The 21,009-nt window shown below is 38.9% G+C and overlaps 1 protein-coding gene across 1 annotated transcript in view; it reads left to right on the top strand.

Annotated features, from left to right (window-relative positions):
• The window catches only part of csmd3b (CUB and Sushi multiple domains 3b), a 321,277-nt gene that overhangs the window by 101,386 nt on the left and 198,882 nt on the right, over positions 1–21,009 (top strand). Inside the window, exons 7-11 of the mRNA XM_053613516.1 lie at positions 5,890–5,993; positions 6,485–6,597; positions 17,826–18,008; positions 18,791–19,117; positions 20,710–20,904. Of these exons, the coding sequence (XP_053469491.1) occupies positions 5,890–5,993; positions 6,485–6,597; positions 17,826–18,008; positions 18,791–19,117; positions 20,710–20,904 (922 nt within the window). The remainder of the gene's footprint in view (positions 1–5,889; positions 5,994–6,484; positions 6,598–17,825; positions 18,009–18,790; positions 19,118–20,709; positions 20,905–21,009) is intronic.

The following is a 21,009-nucleotide window of genomic DNA, read 5'->3' as shown; positions in this document are numbered from 1 at the left end:
AATTGTACACACTGGGGGGTAAAATGGATTCATTGATTGTTTATCTTACATCAATGCCTTAATGACTTCCTGGCGGGCTGAATAACACACGGACACGTTCATTTGATACAGAAACACTGATTATTGATTTTAAAAGTTCACCCTATGCATAAGATTAACTATATATATATATATATATATATATATATATATATATATATGTTACAATTTTGGTCTAATGCTCTTTATTTAAATATCTCTGCCATCCTTTTTATTAATGAGTAAGGCTCTTTTAGTCCTTTTAGCGCAGTAGACTGAGTGTCCCTAAATGCAGCTTAAGAGATGCCTGTACTTCAGACATTACAACGCAGCACTTTATTGTGTTGTTAAGGAGTTCTTTTGTATACTCCTACTGTGTTTTGGAAAAGAAAAGGCATGATCTGACTCTTAAACATCAGTGTCATTGGAGTTTTTTCTTGCATAGAGGTGACAGGCTGCTGCTGTTTTCTAGCTGTGTAGAAAAGCAAGCCTATAACGGAAATCTATAGCATAGACTGTTTGCTATAGTTCATACCATACTTTGTTGTGAAAAAATGTAATGAAATTGGTATATGTAAGGGATAAAACATGATGGGTGGTATGATAACTTCCCACATTCCAGGTGATTCATTTCCTATAGCATATCTCAAAGTATTTTATTCCTTCTTTACCACAGCAATTTATTTATTATTAATGACCGGCGTGTACTTTTTATGCATTTATAGACACATAAAGTTAATTCCTTTAATCATTTAAATCATAGCAGCTATAAACAGTCATTCCCTCATCAGCCTCTCCTTTTTCCTCTCTTTTCACGTTAAACCAGAAAGCACAAAGTCCTCTGCCTTGAAGTCTCTCCCGTGGCAGAACACCTTACTGTTACAAAGCGCTGACACTCAAGACTCCACTCAAGATTTTCTTTATTATATCACACCACATTTTTTTTTAATCCATTTATTATTCGCCATGAATTATGTGGAGGTCTACCATAGAAGTCCCTGTGAATGATTTATTATTATAAAAATAGTAACATTTGATGAGCACTTTCATGAAAACCTATGATTTGTGCTACAGCTAGTTCTAGGCACTACTGTCAGAGCTGTTCTGCTGTAGAAAATGAATCAGAAACTTCTGACAATTACATTTGAGAATCCAACAGCACTGGCTTATAAATCACAATAAACTGTGCTCAGAAATGATTAATAAAGGATTCTGGATTCTATGCCAAACTTATCCAAACTTAAGGTATCACACATTCCTTGGAATGTATTCATTGAACAGTGTAAATTGCTTTAAAACGAAGAGAACAAGTGTACAATGAATCCTTCTCATAAGCACTCAAGTGGTGCTGTGCTACAAAATGGCTGTAGTGCAAAAATAGCATGTTATTATTATTATTCTCCATTTGAAAGGTCCTTATAAATCACTCCAAGCCAATTATTTTCTAACTACCTTTTTGTCTTTATTTTGATTGTCGTGTGAATTGCAGTGACCCACAGCTGCACAGTTTTACTGCATGGTAGGTGAACACGATACCCTACTTATGCTTGATGGATCTGTACTGGCACATGTAGTCAAAATGGCATGCTCATGGCTGTTGTGGTTTGACTGCTGGTCACTGCACTGTGTGCACAAACACTTTTCTAATAACTTTTTCCTAACTCATCACTCAATGCCAATAGCATAAACCAGCTTCAAAGTAATGTTTGTGCCTGCTGTTTGTGGGCACACAACCTCATGTGCAGCAGTTTTTCTACAATTAAAGTTTTATGATTCATACAGCAGTTCAATTGATATAGGAGCAGCATTTTACTGGTTAATTTAAAACAGTGTCTTACTTATGGTAATTACAGTGTCACCAGTATTGCACAGTCCAAAACAATTGTACTTCAAGGGTGCTTTGAAAGCTGGAACCCACTGTAAGGCTCTACATTTCGGCTAACAAACTGATCTCTTGGGGTTCTGAATAAAATATTATTTTTGTCCTAAGAGTGTTCAGCAAGAGCATGAGCTAAACCAGCTAAATTAGTATAAATTTCTTCATTTTCTCTTTGTGATTCCTTCTACTGTGGTCCAAAACATACAATACAATATAGTCCTGAGTCCTGAGCCTGCTGTTGCTGTCTGTTCGGATTGTGTGCAGCAGGTGGTCCAGAGAATGGAGTGTTATTATTGATCCCATTTGGCAAGCCTAAACTGAAGAAAATGAGAATTTGGATGCCTTGGGGCAGTATATGCATGTTTAATGTTTCTGCACGGACAAGGCAGCTTGTTGGGTCACTGATGACAACAAGAAGCCTAATTTTACTCGAAGTATCTTGCTGAATGTTAAAGCTGTATGAAGCTGAACTGGAAAAACATGTTATATATGTTAATTAGAGATAAGTGCACTTCATAGTTAAGAGTAGGATAAAAGAAAAAAAAAGGCTGGAGGTGGATTTGCGTACATTAAACTGTCCTTCAGCTGAATCGTTTACTTGATGAAGTAGGTCATGTCCTCAGTAATGCTGCCATTCTAACAGTGATTCAACAAATTGAAAACGTAAACATGTTTTAGTTTGTCTTTTAGACTTCTTAACTTAAACAAAGTCCTTTATATCCATTCTTTTATAAGTAATGACATTTAGACATTTTTATGGCATAATGTACAGTGGGGGAAATAAGTATTGAATGCATCAAATTTTTTATTAGTAAATATATTTCCAATGAGGTTATTCACATGAAATTTTCACCAGACATCAGTATTAACTCAAGAAATCCGGAAATATAAAGAATTCCAAACATTAAAGTCCATAAATGAAGTTATATGTAATGAAGAGCAATGACACAGGAAAAAGTATTGAACACGCTAACTGAAATTTATTTAATACTTAGTGGAGAAGCCTTTGTTTGTAAAGACATCTTCAAGATGCTTCCTGTATGAAGAGATTAATGGGCCGCAGTATTCAGGTGTGATTTTGTCCCATTCTTCTAAACATATTGTCTTTAAATCTTGTTCAATTGGATTGAAGTCAGGTGATTGACTGGGCCATTCTAACACCTTGATTTATTTTCTCTGAAACCAATTGAGAGTTTCCTTTGCTGTATGTTTTGGATCGTTGTCCTGCTGGAAGTCCACCCACGTCTCATCTTCATCATTCTAGTGAATGGCAGCAGATTCTTCTCAAGAATCTCCCGGTAAAGGGCTCCATTCAACGTTCCTTCAATTATATGAAGTCTGCCAGTACCATGTGATGAAAAACAGCCCCACACCATGATGCTTCCACCTCCAAACTTCACTGTTGGTGTAGTGTTTTTAGGGTGATGTGCAGTGCCATTTCTTCTACAAACATGATGTGTAGTATGACAGAACAAAAAGTAAAATTTTGCTCTCTTCTGACTAGACTACACTCTCCCAGTATTTCATAGGCTTGTCTAAATAAGTTGTAACAAACTTTAAACGAGCTTTGACATGCCTTTTCTTTAGTAATGGAGTCTGCAGGGTGAGCGTGAGCAGTGGAGTGCATTGCCTATTGTTTTCTCTGTGACGATGGTACCTGCTGCCTCTAAATGTTTCTGGAGCTCTTTCCGAGTGGTCCTTGGCTCTTGGGCTACTCTTCTGACTATTCTTCCGACTCCCTGGTCAGAAATCTTGTGAGGAGTTCCTGTGCGTGTCCAGTTGATGACGGAGTGATGTTGCTTCCACTTGCAGATAATGGTCCCAATGGTGCTTACTGGAGGATTCAGACGTTTTGAAATACGTCTGTATCCGATTCCATCAATATGTTTTGCAACAATAAGGTTCCGAAGGTCTTGGGAGAGCTCTTTGCTTTTACCCATCATGACATGTTTCTTGTGTGACACCTTGGTCATGAAAAGCCTTTTTATAGACCATCAATTTACTAACCCAGCTGATATTAATTTGCACAGATAGGGGGAATAATTACTTACAAATTTCAGCTGGTTCCTTGCCTTACCTTGCCTTGGAGAACTGCTTTTTCTTAGTGTATTCAATACTTTTTTCTTGTGTCATTCCACTTTATTACACTTATAACTTTATTTATGAACTTTAATGTTATGAGTTCTTTATATTTCTGGATTTATTGAGTCAATACTGATTTCTGGTGAAAATTTCATGTGAATAGCCTCATTGGAAATATATTTACTGAAAAAAATGTTGACGCCTTCAATACTTATTTCCCCCACTGTATAATAGCACTGATTGGAGGCAAAAGGAGCAGGAAGTGGAATATTCTTACACTGTCCTGGGACAGAGCATTGCAGATAAACAGCAAAATATCTTTGCAGAGGCATTAAGTACAAATAGAGAACTTTTTTTTTAATGGGCTACAGAAATAAATTGGTACAGCCCATATTATAGCGACTCGATTACTTTTTCACATGATATGCAGGTTTATTATAGTCATTTTATTACTTCTCTTACTTCATAGCAATATTGAGTTGTAAATGAAATGCCACCATATATGAATTTAGTGGCAAAAGAACATCTGAATGCTATATCTGTGCATCTTTTGATGATATGCATTCAGCAAGAACAATTGTATTACCTTACTGAATTGGTAGTGAAGGCCCTTTGCCGGGCCCCTTACACTATAGCAACAGTACTGTATGTCACCTTCTGAGGGAAGGAATGACTCGGAATAGTCTATCTGACAAATTTAGGAAAAGTTAGGCAGTACAGTTTAAACATTGTGTGTAGTTCCAAGGTAATGAAAAAACAAAAACAGATACATATCTTGGAAAGACATTGTTTGCAATAGTTTTACATGTTAGAAAAAAACAGATGTAGTTAATGTGATTTATGTTGTTAACAGAAATATGCCTTAATCAAGTCAGTGACTGGACTGTTGAAATAATACTGCATGTGTGGATTGTCTTTTAGTGGAATGTTATGTTAGCTACATAACCGACCATATACCCAGAAACTAATTGAAAATTAAATATCTTACCCAGCTGAAACTCCTTCAGTGGTACCAAATTGGGTTTACAATGTTTACAACTTGGGCTTAAATGTTTTCCTTTTAATCAAATCGTATGTCATCTTTCAGGAACAAAAATATTTATACTAGAAACAACACTTTACTTGCATAGTCTACATATAAACCTTCTATAGACTGTCATGAACCGGCCTATCAACTAACCATCTATCTGTAGTCTATAGTAGACCAGTAATGCAATGCCACTGTCTGTATCTGGTTATGTTTAGTACTCAATACAATATGTGTATTGCTTTGTCCTATATTTGTATTCTTGGTCTTGCAAGCATCATAGCTTCTGAGCTCACATGAAAGTAAAAACCTTCTAATAACAGGACTATTTTGTTGCATTCCTCACAACAAGATGCCATGTGAGTCTTTCTGGCAAAAATAAATAAATAAATAAATAAACAAATAAACAAACAAACAAATAAATAAATATAATATTGCACCTCATATTTGTATCTGTATTTGTATATGTATGGAACATCTTATCTGTTAATTCCCAATAACATATTCATATTCTGTTACATCTCTAATCTATAGATTATCTATTAAACATTAACTATCATTTGGACCATCTAAATAAAGTAAAAGAATAAAGTCACACGTTGATAATCTGTAGAATGTCTGTAGAATATCTACTAAATATTAATGACCATAAACCGTAGCTATTAGCTGACAGGCTGGTTGAGGATAGTCACCTGACTGATTATTGGTTAGTTAATTATTTTTTAGAATATCTGAAGTACACTATACAAATAAAACAATTGTGGCTTTCACCTGTATTACACAATTTGTTTTTATTCATAAACTACGTCAAGCCATTTTTCTAAGGTCAATCCATTCTTGTCAGGTCATGTTGCTAAGCTCTATTTATCATTTCTTCTGACAGGTGATTCAGATTAACTTTGAGGAATTTGACCTAGAGCTCGGTTATGACACACTAACTATTGGAGATGGTGGAGAAGTAGGAGACCCCCGGACAATCCTGCAAGTGTGAGTGTCCCCGTCTTGCTACCTAACTGCAATTTGGAGTACTGTATGTTTTTTATATTATAACTATGTTGTAATTATTGTCCAATTATTACTAATTTGACTCACTACTTGTTTTAGTGCAGTTCATTTGAAGCATTGTTTTAAAAGGTTGTTACATTATCTAGTTAAATTGTGTGTCTGTGAGGGTGTTACTTAGCATTAATTGTGTTGCTCTCACTCACTTTGTAGCACACAGCAGTATAAGGTTATTTCTTCAAAGAATTGAACTGCTTGTTTTGTTGTCATGTTGATGAAATTAACCCGCCTGACATCACAAGTTCAAGTTTGATGCCAAATTGGAACCACGTTTGATGTTTTCTTTTGCAGTGGAAAAACACATATAAATTACTATTAAATAAAAGTGAAATTTAGACATATGATTAACGGTGAAGTGCATCTAATTGTACTATAATACTCCTATATATCTGACTCATATACATGTGTTTTGTCAGGCTGACGGGCAGCTTTGTTCCGGACCTCATTGTCAGCATGACCTATCAGATGTGGCTTCATCTTCAGTCTGATGAAAGCGTTGGCTCCATTGGTTTCAAGATTAACTACAAAGGTGAAGGAGATATATGATATTATTATGAAACAATATTGCTTCAGTACCAGCAGGAAGATTAAATGAAATCGGGGACCTAATTTACAGTACTGTAGTACTGTAAAGTACTGTAATATATATTTAGAGGTAATTACTGTACTTTTTATAGTACAGTGTCTCTGTATGGTTCTACTACATTTGCTCATTCAGCAGAGATGTTTATCCAAAGCAGCTTACAATTGTGGTAGGTTACAATTGAGCAGTTGAAGGTTAAGGGTCTTGCTTAAGGACCCAACCATGGGAACTTGGTGGTGCTGAGATTTCAATTCACATCCTTCTGATCTGTAGCTTAAAGGCTTAATACTGAGCCATCACTTCCCTCAACTAGCTTACCTTTGAAAAAGCTTGCACTAAAAACAAATTTCAGTGCTTTACCACACAGAAGTTTGTACTAGTGTATAAACTTAAACTAAAAGATGGTTTGTGTTCACCAAAAATAGTCCGTAAAATGAAAGGCTCAAAAAACGATGCATTCATTTTCAGAGAATCTTTACAGTTCTCACTACCACCTAAAATATATCCAACTATGGTGCATTTTCTGTTATTTTACTGTAAACCAATGCAGTGCTGTCATGGTTACGTCGAAATGGCACATGACTGGCATGAGCCACTGTACGTCACATGACTCTTTGCACCTGTGTCACGTTGTTGGTTGGTTAATGAGCACGAGTGTTTAAGTCATGTCTTGCACCTCACTCATTTGCTGTATCCCAAGTCGCCTACTAACTGTCCTAAATAGTATCTGAGATTAGAATTGTGTGTCCCAAATGGTGATTTGTTGAAATGAGTATCCCAAAGTTACCTGAATGGTCTACTATTTTTGGGTAGATTTTTGAAGTATGGATCTGTGGACCCTTTTTCAACTAATATTACCCACAACTCCGTGAGGGAGGAGGAGTTTTGTGACAATTTGCTTCACTGTTCAATGATGCATTGTAGAAAGGTGTAAATGAAATGTGGAAAAATAAATCAGAGGAATGATAAATTAAATTATATAGTATAAACTATATAAGGAATAATGAATGAAGAAAAGCTGGAATGCAACAAGGAGACAACAACGTTCTCTTCTGTTACATGATGTGTCATTATGTCCCAGTACTTGCATATTCTTTTGCTGCTCACTCAAAAGTTTTTCTTTTTCTTCACAAAAAGAGTATATACTTTTAGTGCATAATATAAGTAGGCAAATTGAGATGCAGCAATTGTCTAGTCTTTTGTTGTTGTTAAAGTGTCATGCTATGTCCTCTAGTCCTTGGATGTCTTTCTGTCTCAAAATCTTTGCCAATATTTTTTTTCTTAAAATATGAATCTGCACTTGCGTCCACCTCCTCTACAAAAACCTGATCACTGCTCTAATAATTTACACTACAATCCTGTAAAATAATAAAACTGTTTGTTTCTGTAAATTTAATACACTATATTTACCGCACGTTTTTACAGTATTGAATGGAAACAACATTTATTTTTGACTTAATACATTTTTTAAATGTTTCAAATGTCAGATTTCTAGGGAAATCTGTACATGTTTGCCCTTTGTATTATTCCAGGGTTAGACTAGCAAACTAATATGAAGGAAGAGACAGAGACCTTGCGAAAACAGAGGAAGAAAGAAATGAAAAGGCGTTGCAAGCAATAGCAGACCACATTTAATTGAACGATCCTGTCAAGAAAATGAGTCATTCTTTCTATTCCTTTCAATTGACTCAAGCTGAAAGGAGTGGAAATATTTTCGTGTCCTCTGACAGGAGTTACTGAGTTACTGTCAAAGGTCATTCGCTTTGTGTTTCCACAGCAGTGTTTGATAGATGTTCAACATGGAGGGTAGAGTGAAATCAAGCAGTCCACTTGTCATGGTAGTGGTTTGTGTCAAAGCTATGGCTACAGGAATGAGACTTCCCTTCGTTTAATATGTGCAATATGCACTCAAAAGAAGCAGGAGTCCCTGCATAGCCCATATCTTTGATTATCTCCACTGCCTCAAGGTTTAGTAATAAATTAATGTCAGCGTGATAAACAGCATGCCATCTAGGGTAATGAGAGAGAGAAACACACATGAATTGGGGGTTGGGGTTAGGCGAATCCTTTGGAACTTAAACTCAGAAAGCAATGATAAAGGAACAAATGAGTGAATTACAATTTGTTTCCCAGATATTTGTTCCCATATTTTGTTCTAAATTCCAACTAGAACTTTTAGAAATCCCCAGAAACTTTTTTTAACGCAAGGCTAGAGAATTGCAATCTAAAGGAAAGTAATACGTTTTCAGGGAAGCCATTTTTCTCTGAATGCACATGAATTTGTTTAGTTAGTTATTGATATTTTTTTCTGAATATAACCAAGCTGCTTGCTGTCTGTCTTCCATCACATCTAATATTTGTTGTTTATTCTAAGATGGCAGCATATGAGTCAATAATCCTGTGGGAGGTTACAGTCTTGCTGAGTTGTTTAGTGTATGTTTTTTTCAGCATATGTTTTCCTCATTTCAGTTAAAAGTGTGTAGGTTTTTCTATGTAAATAAATGGAGACTCAAAACTGGAAGCTTTATGAGTGATGGGAAGATATAGCCAAAATGCAAGTGTTATTAATCCAATGAATCCTTTACCTAGCTAATCAAGGCAAAGTTTAAAAAGTAGTTGGTGATATATTTGCTCAAATAAATATGGTATTTCATGAAAGCTTATATTTTGTCAGATGTTCTTTATAAATATTCAAATATCTGAATATTAAAATATTTTTTCAAGGTAGCTTAAAAATGTTGCATCACTTTCTTTTTCTTCAGTTTCACCAACTTAATTACTTTAGTCTGGTTCTCAGCCATAGTTACTCATATTCTGAAACACTTACAAGTGATGAATCTTATTAGAAAGAAAGAACGAAATCCGTAACAAAGTTGAAAGGTTTATCTGAGTGCACTGCTTAAAATGTATTTCATTATCCAAACTGAAAAATTAACTTGAACACCTGTGCAGATTATGAGAACTGGCATTGGCAGTGTTTGGTAATCCTGCCTTCACATTCATTTCATGAGATGTATTATTAAATATTTATACTGAGTCACAAGTTGTATTTATATAGCATGCTGTATTTATAATCCTGTCTGAACTGACATCTAAGAAAGTTTTGTTCTATGCTGATATTTTTTATGTGGTATATAAAGATATATATATATATATATATTTATTTATTTATTTTTTTGCACATAATGTCTGTAAAGCAAAAAATGGGTCTGATCCAGTATTTGTATCGGGCCAATACTAGCTTAAAAGAAATGGATCAAATATCGAACAAAACTTATCAAATATCAGATCCCGTAACAAATGGCAAAGATTTTAATTGGAATTGAAAAAAGTATATTGTTGGAATTGGAAATGTTTACATGTAAAGAGATTTGACTGGATTTTCTTGTGTTAGGATGGATATCTGATTGGTACTCGGTATTGGCTGATACTCAAAATTTCAGTATCGAAAAAGAAAAAATAGCATTGTGGCATCTCTAGTAAAGATGGTTTCTGTTTGCAAAGCAGAGCTACCTTTGTGTTATAGAGCATCAGAGAGCATGGTAAATTCCCACAATGTGTGTGTTAGTGCCTATTTTACTGTGTGGTGCTACAATACTAAAATGAAACAACAAACCCTTGACCAAAAAACAAAACATTTATTTCTTAGTTGCATTACAGACACTGCAGCAGTGCACATATTTCATGGCACTACCAGTAACAATGCTATATAGTGTTATACTTTTTTAAGATATTGTTTAAAGGTTTGCGGTGTAGTTTTCCAGCTCGGTGGTTCTGACTCACATTCCTGCACAGATCTTTTACCGGTGATTTTATTTTTTATGTTATTTTAAATTATAACATAATTTTAGATATATATAGAGAGTCTTTAGTTTTACTACTTTAAAAAAAAAAAACATGTTCTAGTCAAGTAGTAACAAACTAAAAGGTTCATAGCCTGAGCTTCTGGACAAGATGGGTTGGGGAGGGGAACATACTGTATACAGTACTGTGCAAAATCTTAGGCACATGCAAATAAAAGAGCAAGGGTAATTCAACAATAATGCAATTAAATGTTCCTACATTAAAAAAATACTATTAAGAGCAGTAAACAGTAATACATGGAACAAAGTCAATATTTGATGTGAAGATCTGTTGCTTTAAAAAAAAAAAAAAAGTAGTCTCAGAGGAAATCAGCTGGTAAGTTTTACTGAGAACCAGCCACTACTTCTGGAGACTTTGACTGTCCCACTTGGTTCTTATGTTTGCAGCAAAATCCAGAAGCCTTCATTGTGTTTTTTGTCTGAAAAGTGGTCTCTTAAATAATATGCTGCGTTCTATACTGACATCCAGACATTTTTTCTGTAACATTTCATTTTGTGCTGGAAAACTAATGTTTGGAAAAGTTTTTGTACTGACTCGATAATGTAGAAGCCATCAAATCAAAACCTATAACGTCTGGGTTACGCATGTAACCCTGTTCCCTGAGAAGGGAACGAGACGTTGCATTTAGCATAACACTATGGGGAGCACCTCTCGCACGTGACCGGCATCTGAAGCTTGTGTAAAATCATGCCTATTTATAGGCCTGCCATGATCAGGTGACGTGGCAATTAAGCGCGTCGAGTGGTTTAAATATGGTACCTGTGAACCGCGCCATCAGCCTCTATTATCTGAAGCGAAGACGCAATTCACAGGCCTGCCCTGGTATGACAAAGCTACGCAACGTCTCTTCCCTTCTCAGGGAACAGGGTTACATGCGTAACCCAGACGTTCCCTTTCAAAGGGAACTTCGACGTTGCGTTTAGCATAACACTATGGGAATGAGAATACCCACGGCCTGTTCAAAAAGACCCAAGCCCAAGGGTCACTGCAAGACCCTCGAGCCTGTGGTGGAAGGAATATCCAGGCTGTAATAACGAATGAATGTGTGTGGCGTAGACCACCCTGCAGCAGCACACACATCCTGTAAAGATACCCCTTTGGACAAAGTCTTCGCGGAGGCGACCACCCTAGTGGAATGAGCCCTTCTGCCCAGAGACATAGCAAGACCGCGTGCCTCATAAGCAATAGAGATTACTTCCACGATCCAATTAAAGATGTGCTGCTTTGACACAGCATCACTTCTACTGTCGCCGCCAAAACAGACCAGCAGCTGCTCCAACTTATGCCACTGGGAAAGCTTGTAGATCTCCTACTCACTTGAGAGATGTCAGGGCCAGCAGAAGAGCTACCTTTAGAGTCAGAAGCTTCTCAGAGGCTGACTCTAAGGGCTCAAATGGGGTCCCTGACAGACCTTCCAGGACCACAGAAAGGTCCCAGGAAGGTATGCGCAGCCTGCAGATGGGCCTCAGCCGCCTGACACCACGCATGAACCTCGAAGTTAGAGGATGTTGCCCCACAGAGGCTCCATCAACACGGGCATGGCTCGCCGAAATGGTGGCCACGTAAACCCTGATTGTAGATGGAGCCCACCCCGCTGAGAAATGTTCTTGTAAGAACTCCAGGACTGTAGCTATTGCGCAGTTCACTGGGTCTAGCTGACGTTCCTCACACCACAAGACAAAAAGCTGCCACTTGAGTGCATACAATTTCCTTGTGGATGGTGCTCTAGCATTTACCATGGTCGCTAAAATTTCAGTTGTGAGACCAGAATCTATGAGCCGGTGCCCCTCAGGGGCCAGACCCACAGTTTCCATAGTTCTGGCCGAGGGTGATAAATCAGCCTTCTGGCTTGAGACAGTAGATCCAATCTAAGGGCTCAAATGGGGCACCTGACAGACCTTCCAGGACCAGAAAGGTCCCAAGAAAGTATGTGCGGCCTGCAGATGGGCCTCAGCCGCCTGACAACACGCATGAACCTCGAAGTTAGAGGATGTTGTCCCACAGTGGCTCCATCAACTGGGGCGTGGCTGGCCGAAATGGCGGCCACGTAAACCCTGATTGTAGATGGAGCCCACCCCACTGAGAAATGTTCTTACAGTCCAGGACTGTAGCTATTGTGCAGTTCACTGGGTGTACAGTGGATCCCTGTGGAGGGGAATCTCCCAAGGAGTGCCATCTAGCAGGGATATTATCTTTGAGAACCATATTCAAGCTGGCCAGTAAGGTGCTACTAGCAGCAGACATAGACAGTCTTGGCGAACTCTCACTAGAACTTGTGGGAGCAGAGGGATGGTGGGAACAGCATACAGATCTGACCTCAGCCACATGTGCACAATGGCGTCCAGCCCTAATTGTGCGGGAGGAGTGAGGGTGAACCACAGTGTGTTGTCTCCTCGGAGGCGAACACATGCAGTCCCGCTTGACCAAACCTTGCCATATGGACTGCACCACTTGTGGATGGAACCACCAATTCCTGGCCCTCAGACCCTGCCTCAACAGGATGTCTGCCCCCATATTCCCAGAATGTACATTGCACTCAGTGACAAACTTTCCTTCTGCCCAGAGAAGAATTAGTTGCGCCTGCCTGGACACGGGGCACGGACATAATCCTCCATGGTGGTCAATATCTGAGACCACCGGTATGTTGTCTGTAAACACATGGTGACCTCTGAATTGAGGAAGAAGGAATTTCAGTGTTAGAAATATGGCCCACATTTCTAGGCAATTTATATGCCGCTCCAAATGAGGGCCGCACCAGAGACCGTGAGCTGGACAGCTGTCTAAGACCACGCTCCAGCCCATGAGGGAGGTGTCTGTCATTACCGTCTTGCGCTAAGGAGACACCCCTAGAGTGTGACCCAAGGCTAGAAACCACGGACACTCAAATTCTCAGAGCAGGTAGGCATCACTGAGGCAACTCAATGTTGAACCACCAGTTCCCTGGATCATGCTAGAATTAACCAGCCATCCAGGTAATTTAGTACACGGATGCCCTGGAGTCACAATGGAGCCAGAGTGAAATCCATGCACTTTGTGAAGGTGCGAGGAGATAAAGCTAGTGATATTTCTATGTGGAAATATGTACCTTTTAGATCTATCGTCAAAAACCAGTCCTCAAACTGAATCTGTGGAACGATAAGTTTGGGTGTCAGCATCTTGAACCTGTATGTCCGAAGAGTACAGTTCAGATGACACAGATCCAAAATTGGCCGCATACTCCTATTTTTTGCGGACCAGGAAATAATGGCTGTAAAAACCTCCCTCCCTCAGGGAACTGGGTACATTTTCTATTGCCCCTTTGTCCAAGAGGGATCTTACTTCCTGCGCTAACATCGGGCTCTCGTCTGTGCTGATTACTGTGGTGAGCACACCTCTGAACCGGGGGGGTCGAGCTATAAACTGGACCCGGTAACCCTTTTCTATGGTAGACAGAACCCATGCAGACACATTTGGCAGTAGTTTCCACACTGCCAGATGGTCTTTTAGTGACGTTCACTATTCCACATTCTATTGGAGGGAAAGCATCAGATTTTCATTGCCTGTGACAGCTCGCTGACCAGAGAACACTGAAAACTGGACCACCTTGGCTAGGGGAGGCCCTACAGTAGCACTGGGGGCTAACTGCCCTAACAACCTCATGTCCCCTGATACGTCCCTCCCCGGCCCCTCAGGACCGCTCTTCTTTGCCTGCTTGGCCTTTATGACCATTCTCAGATCAGGCCTAGTAGCAGGCCGTGACTGTGGCTGCCCAGTTCCCCTGGCTGTCTGTGGGGGTTGGCAGGCTGCCATACTCGCCTTCTGGGTCTCCCTCGCACTAGTGATGGCTCCACTCGTGGATGCCCGGGTGAGCTCGAGACAACAGGGAAGGAACTGGCTGAATGCCGCCATATGTTGAGCTCACTCAGCAGGTCTGCTTGGTAGGCCTGCAACACTGTCATTGTCTGCAGTGACCCACAAGCAAGACTACTACCGCATAGGCCTTGGCCACCAATGCCACGGTGGCCTTACAAGGTAGCTTGTATGGCAAAGCCGGCCCCCCTAATTACCTGCCGTCAATGGAGAGAGATAGCTCGCAAGTGCCTCCTCCACCTTCAGCATAGCTAAATAGCCATGCCGTTCATTCCCCACAATGGCCAAATAATCCAAACGTTGTGGGGTTATAAATACGGCTTATGCATGGTTTTCCCCCAGAAGCCTGATATTTTGTCATGCACTTCTGGAAGAAAGGGGAGTTTCTGCAGTGTGAGGGATTTACTTTCAGTAGGGAGAAAAAGGCTCTTCCAGCCTTAGTAATCACTTTAAGCAGCTCTTTATATGCTGCTCTCAATTTGTAGCACATCCTTCTGACTCCTCGGAGTCAGAGAGGAATTATTACTATTATTTTTGTGTGCCAACCCCCCCCCCCCCCCCCCCCCCCCCCGCTTTACATAGCGGAAGGAGGAGTTGCGACACGAGCTCCAATATCCAGCGGAGAGCCGAATCCCGAAGACAGAGCCAGATATAGAGCAGCGCTATCCATAAGAGATCCCCCGAACCTGAAATGGCTAGTTGCCTCGGCAGCGGCCGGCCCAGATCTGCGAGGCTCTGAAACCCAACTCGCTTCGGCTTCCGAGAAGCGATCTGCTTAATGTAGGCATTACCATGCGCAGCCTCTCGAGGCTGCCATCGCATGCTACATCCCTAGACATTTCACCCAGAAAGTATGCACTATTCCCCATGATGAAAGAGGAGCAAGCCGTAACACACTTCCTGAATTCTCATATTCTCACTCATATTTTTCTCTCTCTCTCATTCTTTTTTTTTCTTCTCTTTTTTTTTTTAAAAGGATAGAAAAATTCTGAGATTTTGAGAAAAGATAGCGAGGAAATGAAGCGTCTTTTTGTTTCTTTACACAAACTAATGACATGCAGTCTTTCGCTGAAGATAATAAAGGCTGATGTTGCGGTTCACAGGTGCCATATTTATATCACGCGACGCACTTAATTGCCATGTCACCTGATCATGGCAGGCCTATAAATAGGCATGATTTTACACAAGCTTCAGATGCCAGTCATGTGCGAGAGGCGCTCCCCATAGTGTTATGCTAAACGAACGTCGAAGTTCCCTTTGAAAGGGAAAAAATAAATAAATAAATAAAAGTAGGGTGCCTAAGACAGATGTGCACAGTACTATGTGTGTGTGTGTGTGTGTGTGTGTGTGAATGACAGTTTTGACCTTATGGGGACAATTATTTGGTCCCCATGAGTAGACATGTTTTTTTTTTTTTAAACAAACTATAACTATGAGGTTAAGGTTATGGTTAGATTTAGGTATAGCATTAATTAGCTACTGTACATTAATAACTATTTCAATGGAAGGTCCCCACAAGGGGGACCTTGTATGTTCTGGACTAATTAACAATGATTAGAATGCAGGCCCTATACCAATCATTGGTATGTATTGTTTGATTTCAGAATCATACCCTCAGTTTGACTTGAATTCTGAATGTGCCATTGTTGTGTTTACTCCTACTACTAATTTCCCATGTTTACCTCCTCATATTGTGCATTTCATAACTTGTTATTGTTTAAATTCTACAAATGGAACATTTTCACTGACTTGCTTCTGGCCTCTTATAATTTAATATAAAACTGCATAACATTGATAATCCTTTAACGAATTAGTGTAAAACCTGTGCAGTTGTTCATTAATCCACAGAGTGGTCTTATACTTCCTTACCAGCTGTGTTTTGCAGGAAGCAGTAATCAAAAGTCTAATTAAAGAATGCTATTAAAGGACATGCACTTTAACATTATTTTCTTTATACTTTATCTCTGTTATTATTCCAAACTGCTATTCCAGAAACTTTTGCATAAATTGACCTGGTTTATAAGCTCATTTAAAATGAAGTGGTTGAACAGATGAAGGGTTATTGCCCAGCACATTTGGTTGTGTAAACATTATTTCTACAGGCTCACCTTTGATTGGCTTGCGAAAAGATGTTTGGGCACAAATCAGCAACAGTAATTGACTTTGGAATAAGAGATGCATGAAGGAAAAAATAATTGAAATGAGCCATCGTTCATGACGCTGAAGATCTAGGTGTATCTCCTGTTTATGTTTTAAAGAATGTTATGAAATTAAACCTTGTTTCCTGATGTTTATGTGAAGGGAGATTTACTGAGCCCAACAACAGTCCTGGTATATTTCACGGATGGTATAATTATATGTTAATTACAGCAATAAAAACTGACACCCCACAACATAACCTTTACAGGCTGTGTGTATATATTCCTATATATAATCCCTGTTGGATCATAATGCATGTACATACTTATCCAGCTAGGCCTACTGAAATCCTGAAGCAGCCACGCATAGAAAGTCCTTCATGTTGAGTAGCTCTATAGCTTATGGATTCCCAACCGACTCATCCCATGTCCACCATTCACTTAAGAATAGCGTTATCTGACACTATGGTTTCCTGCAGACAATTTGTTCTACATGTTGCTGCTGTTGTAGAGCACAAAGCAGTAAATATGACTTAACCTTCCTCAGCCCTGTCTTCAGACTGAAGCAGTGAGCACGGCATTGTGGCACTCATAAAGAGTGTCACACAGGAAATTAATGCCATTCATCACACACTGGCCAAAGACTTCTATAGTGAAATCTCCTTCCGATGAGCCCCAGCCTTAATTTTACCCCAAATATAATTTACTGGAATTATGCTTTCGTCCTCCTCACCTCGTCATTTATGCATGAAGAACACAATGGGGTTCACAGCTGGGGGTCTGCAGGAAGACATATTGCCCTCTCCATTAGCCCAGCATGCAGTGAGTGGGCTCTGTGTAAGGTGGGGTCCCATCAGATTAGGTTGATGATGAGGTCAGGCTCCTGCCGACGGTCCGTCAAATGTGTGCTTTGTCTAAATGATTCCTTAGTGGCCAAGTTCTCTCCATCCTTCATAGTTTATTGAGTCAGCTGTAACTAGGTAGTGAGTACAGTTTTATGCAAAATTTTAGGCATCCCTACCCAAATTATATATATATATATATATATATATATATATATATATATATATATATATATATATATATATATATATATATATATATATGCATATACAGTCTTTTCATATCATGCATTGACAATGTACATCGTAAGTAATCTACAATGCTGTGTATCTGATTTCTTTGTTTGTCTTTCCTTCTGTCCGAGTGCATTTAATTGGCTGCCTTGTGACAATATCTTTAAAAGTGATGTAATGCAGTTAGAAATGCTATACAAATACAATTGAATTGAACTGAAGTGGATGATTTATTCATTCTTTATAGAAATTGACAAGGAGAGTTGTGGCGACCCTGGCACACCTCTCTACGGGATGAGGGAAGGAGATGGTTTCTCTAATGGAGATGTACTGCGCTTTGAGTGTCAGTTCGGCTTTGAGCTGATTGGAGAGAAGACCATTTCCTGCCAGAACAACAACCAGTGGTCTGCCAACATCCCAATCTGCATCTGTGAGTAACAGTTGTAGAGAATAAGACGAGCTATATCACCCCATTACAGTGCTATAGTACCTGGCAAACTTTTTTTAGACTTCACAAGAGATACCTGATGTAAAATAGAGCTGATTGGCTTATTTAATACATAAATGTCTAATTTTAGCAACAGCTGTCTACACTAAGAGCTCTTTGCTTTGGTAGATTTTAGTTGTTCTAAAGTCCAACGGTTAAATTTCTTTCCATATCTAATTGGAATAGTGAACAGATCTGGCCTATTTATAGCCCACAGCCCATCCATGGCATATGCGACATTAATATTTCACATAGAGTCTGGAACCAAACTGCCTACAGCTTATGCTTGGATTTTTTAAGAAATGATTTGGTATTTTCTAAGTAAGTAAATTCATTTTTGAATGCATGCTGTTTGTCCTCACTTACTTTTACTTTGTTGGTTAGATCTATGTAGGCATAAGGCTGCAGTGTTTGTCACACACCCCCCCCCCCCACACACACACGTAAAAATAAACAAATAAATAAAAAAGCCACCTTTCCTTGAAGATTTTTCTTTAGAACATTCTGCTAATGTCCTTGCGCATATTTCAGTGGGTGGGGACTGTGTGATCAGACTGTGTGTATAGACTGTAACTGTTCTATTCTGTTATGTACTGTTCTATTCTGTTCTAATCTATTCTGTTCTGTTCTGTTCTATTCTGCTCTGTTCTGTTCTAGTCTATTCTGTTCTGTTCTATTTTGTACTATTCTAATCTATTCTATTCTGTTTTGTTCTGTTCTTCCAGTTCCCTGTCTCTCCAACTTTACTGCTCCTATGGGCACAGTCCTTTCTCCTGATTACCCAGAAGGCTATGGGAACAACCTTAACTGTGTGTGGCTGATTCTATCAGAGCCAGGTAGCCGCATCCATTTGGCCTTCAACGACTTTGATCTGGAGGCTCCTTATGACATCCTGACAGTGAAGGACGGTGAGCTGCTGGACTCTGCTGTCTTGGGCCGCTTCACTGGAGCCGAGGTTCCTTCCCACCTCACCAGCAACAGCAACATCCTCCGTCTGGAGTTCCAGGCCGACCACTCCATGTCCGGCCGAGGCTTTAACATCACCTACAGCAGTGTGTATCTCATTCATTGTGTTTTACAACAGACTGTGGGTTTCAATCTTTCACGTTTTAAAAAAAAAAAAAACTTTTGTAATTAATCAGTAGTGCATGATATTGTGATATCTAAGTGTAATTGGTGGTATTTTCTAGTCTTATAGGGGTTCTTGAAGTAATCTAGAAGCAATATTTAACTATATCAGGAATGCACATATATAAAAAAAATTCAGTGCATTTTTCCATTCAATAAAAGTGACAAATGCTTAATGCTTAGTTGATAATGCTTGGTTGAAAACTACATCAAAGTGAAAATAAACATCTTTTTTTTTTTAAATTGACAAGTCCGTCTTTTCCATAGGACTCTACTAAATATAGCTGACTGAATAAAATGAATTTTAAAAAATAGAAAACTATTTTTAAAATAATAATAATTTTAAAAAAGTTTGTATTTTGGCCGTGATGTTCTTTGGGCAAAAAAAAAGGATCACTTTTCCTGTAACTTTTTCCACTGTTTTTATTCTTTCAGACAAAAACTGAAAGTGTTATACTCAGTCATTTTCTGATGAAGTTTTGCTGCATCTCTAACATATATTCTGTGAAATCTAGACATGTCTACAGAGCATCCCCCTATTTAAATTAAATTGAGTGAAAACTAAACATTTCTTCATAACCTTCTTCCATAAATCAGGACAAAGTTTAAAAAATTTTTCACAAAGCATATAAGGCTGCTCTCATTAGGATATGGTGTAGGACATGGCCTCCATAATGGACTGACACTTTGCTCTGTGTTGTCAGTAAAGAGCTGTCAGAAATGTGATGGAGCACTGTTAAATCTGTATTCGTTCTGACAAACATGGTGTCCTTCTTTCAGGCTTTTCCTGTCACTAGACATCCATCAGTCAGTCAGACACACTGTTTAAGTGCTCGACTTCCAAGCCATCTGCCTCAGGGTCCAGTTTCTGTATCATAAAGTTCTAAAATGGAAATGATAAAAAAGAATCACATGTGGTCAATAGCTCTGAGTAAATTAATAAGAAATGCTCTTAGTGGAAAAAAAAATATTTAATGTTCTGTGCAGCTTCAGTCTTGTTGCTTTGTGCTGAAGACATCACTAAAAAAAGAACCACTTTTTTGGAGACATTCATAATTATCTTTTTACCTCCTTATTTCCTAATGACTCCACATGCAGAAGAGACATACTGAGTATTCAAGCAGTGAGAACTAGGTTACCATAGTACTGGGCAAAATCAATAACACTTTGGGATAAGCTTGAATTCAGGCTTCACTAACACACTGCTTTATAAAAAAACACTACAGATTTATGTAGAAAGCAATTATTTATAGGCTACCATGAAAAGAAAAAAGAATCTTTTATTATGAAATATAAAATAAACATGTGCTAACTAGATCGCATTACGGGGAAAATGGCATCACATCAAACATTATGGAGTAATTACCACTGTCCATAACATCTCATGCCTGTGCATTATATCTGCCATGACATTTTTATGATGTGGTTCTGCCAGTCTTATTATGGTGTCAAAGTGTTGTGAAAAGTGTATATTGGACCTTATTGGCCATTGTTATTTATTTTCCTCTCCAAACAGCATTTGGCCATAACGAGTGTCCGGATCCTGGAATTCCTTTAAATGCCCGGAGATTTGGTGACAGTTTTCATCTAGGCAGCTCGATTTCCATCATCTGTGAAGATGGCTTCATTAAGACACAGGGAGCAGAGACTGTGACCTGTGAGCTGAGCACCGGCAAGGTGATGTGGAGCGGACCTATCCCAAAGTGTGAAGGTAATTTTACTGGCTGCAGTCGAGAGGCAGCCGCTGTGAAGGGCAATTAGTACAGTATCCCCTTTTACCTATGCAGAGGATATGAGTGTGAATGGACTATAGAGT

The sequence above is a fragment of the Ictalurus furcatus genome, chromosome 24, assembly GCF_023375685.1.
Source record: "Ictalurus furcatus strain D&B chromosome 24, Billie_1.0, whole genome shotgun sequence".
Taxonomy (NCBI): Eukaryota; Metazoa; Chordata; class Actinopteri; order Siluriformes; family Ictaluridae; genus Ictalurus; species Ictalurus furcatus.
The sequence above is the reverse complement of the archived record's forward strand: the minus strand, read 5'-3'. Positions and strand labels throughout refer to the sequence as shown.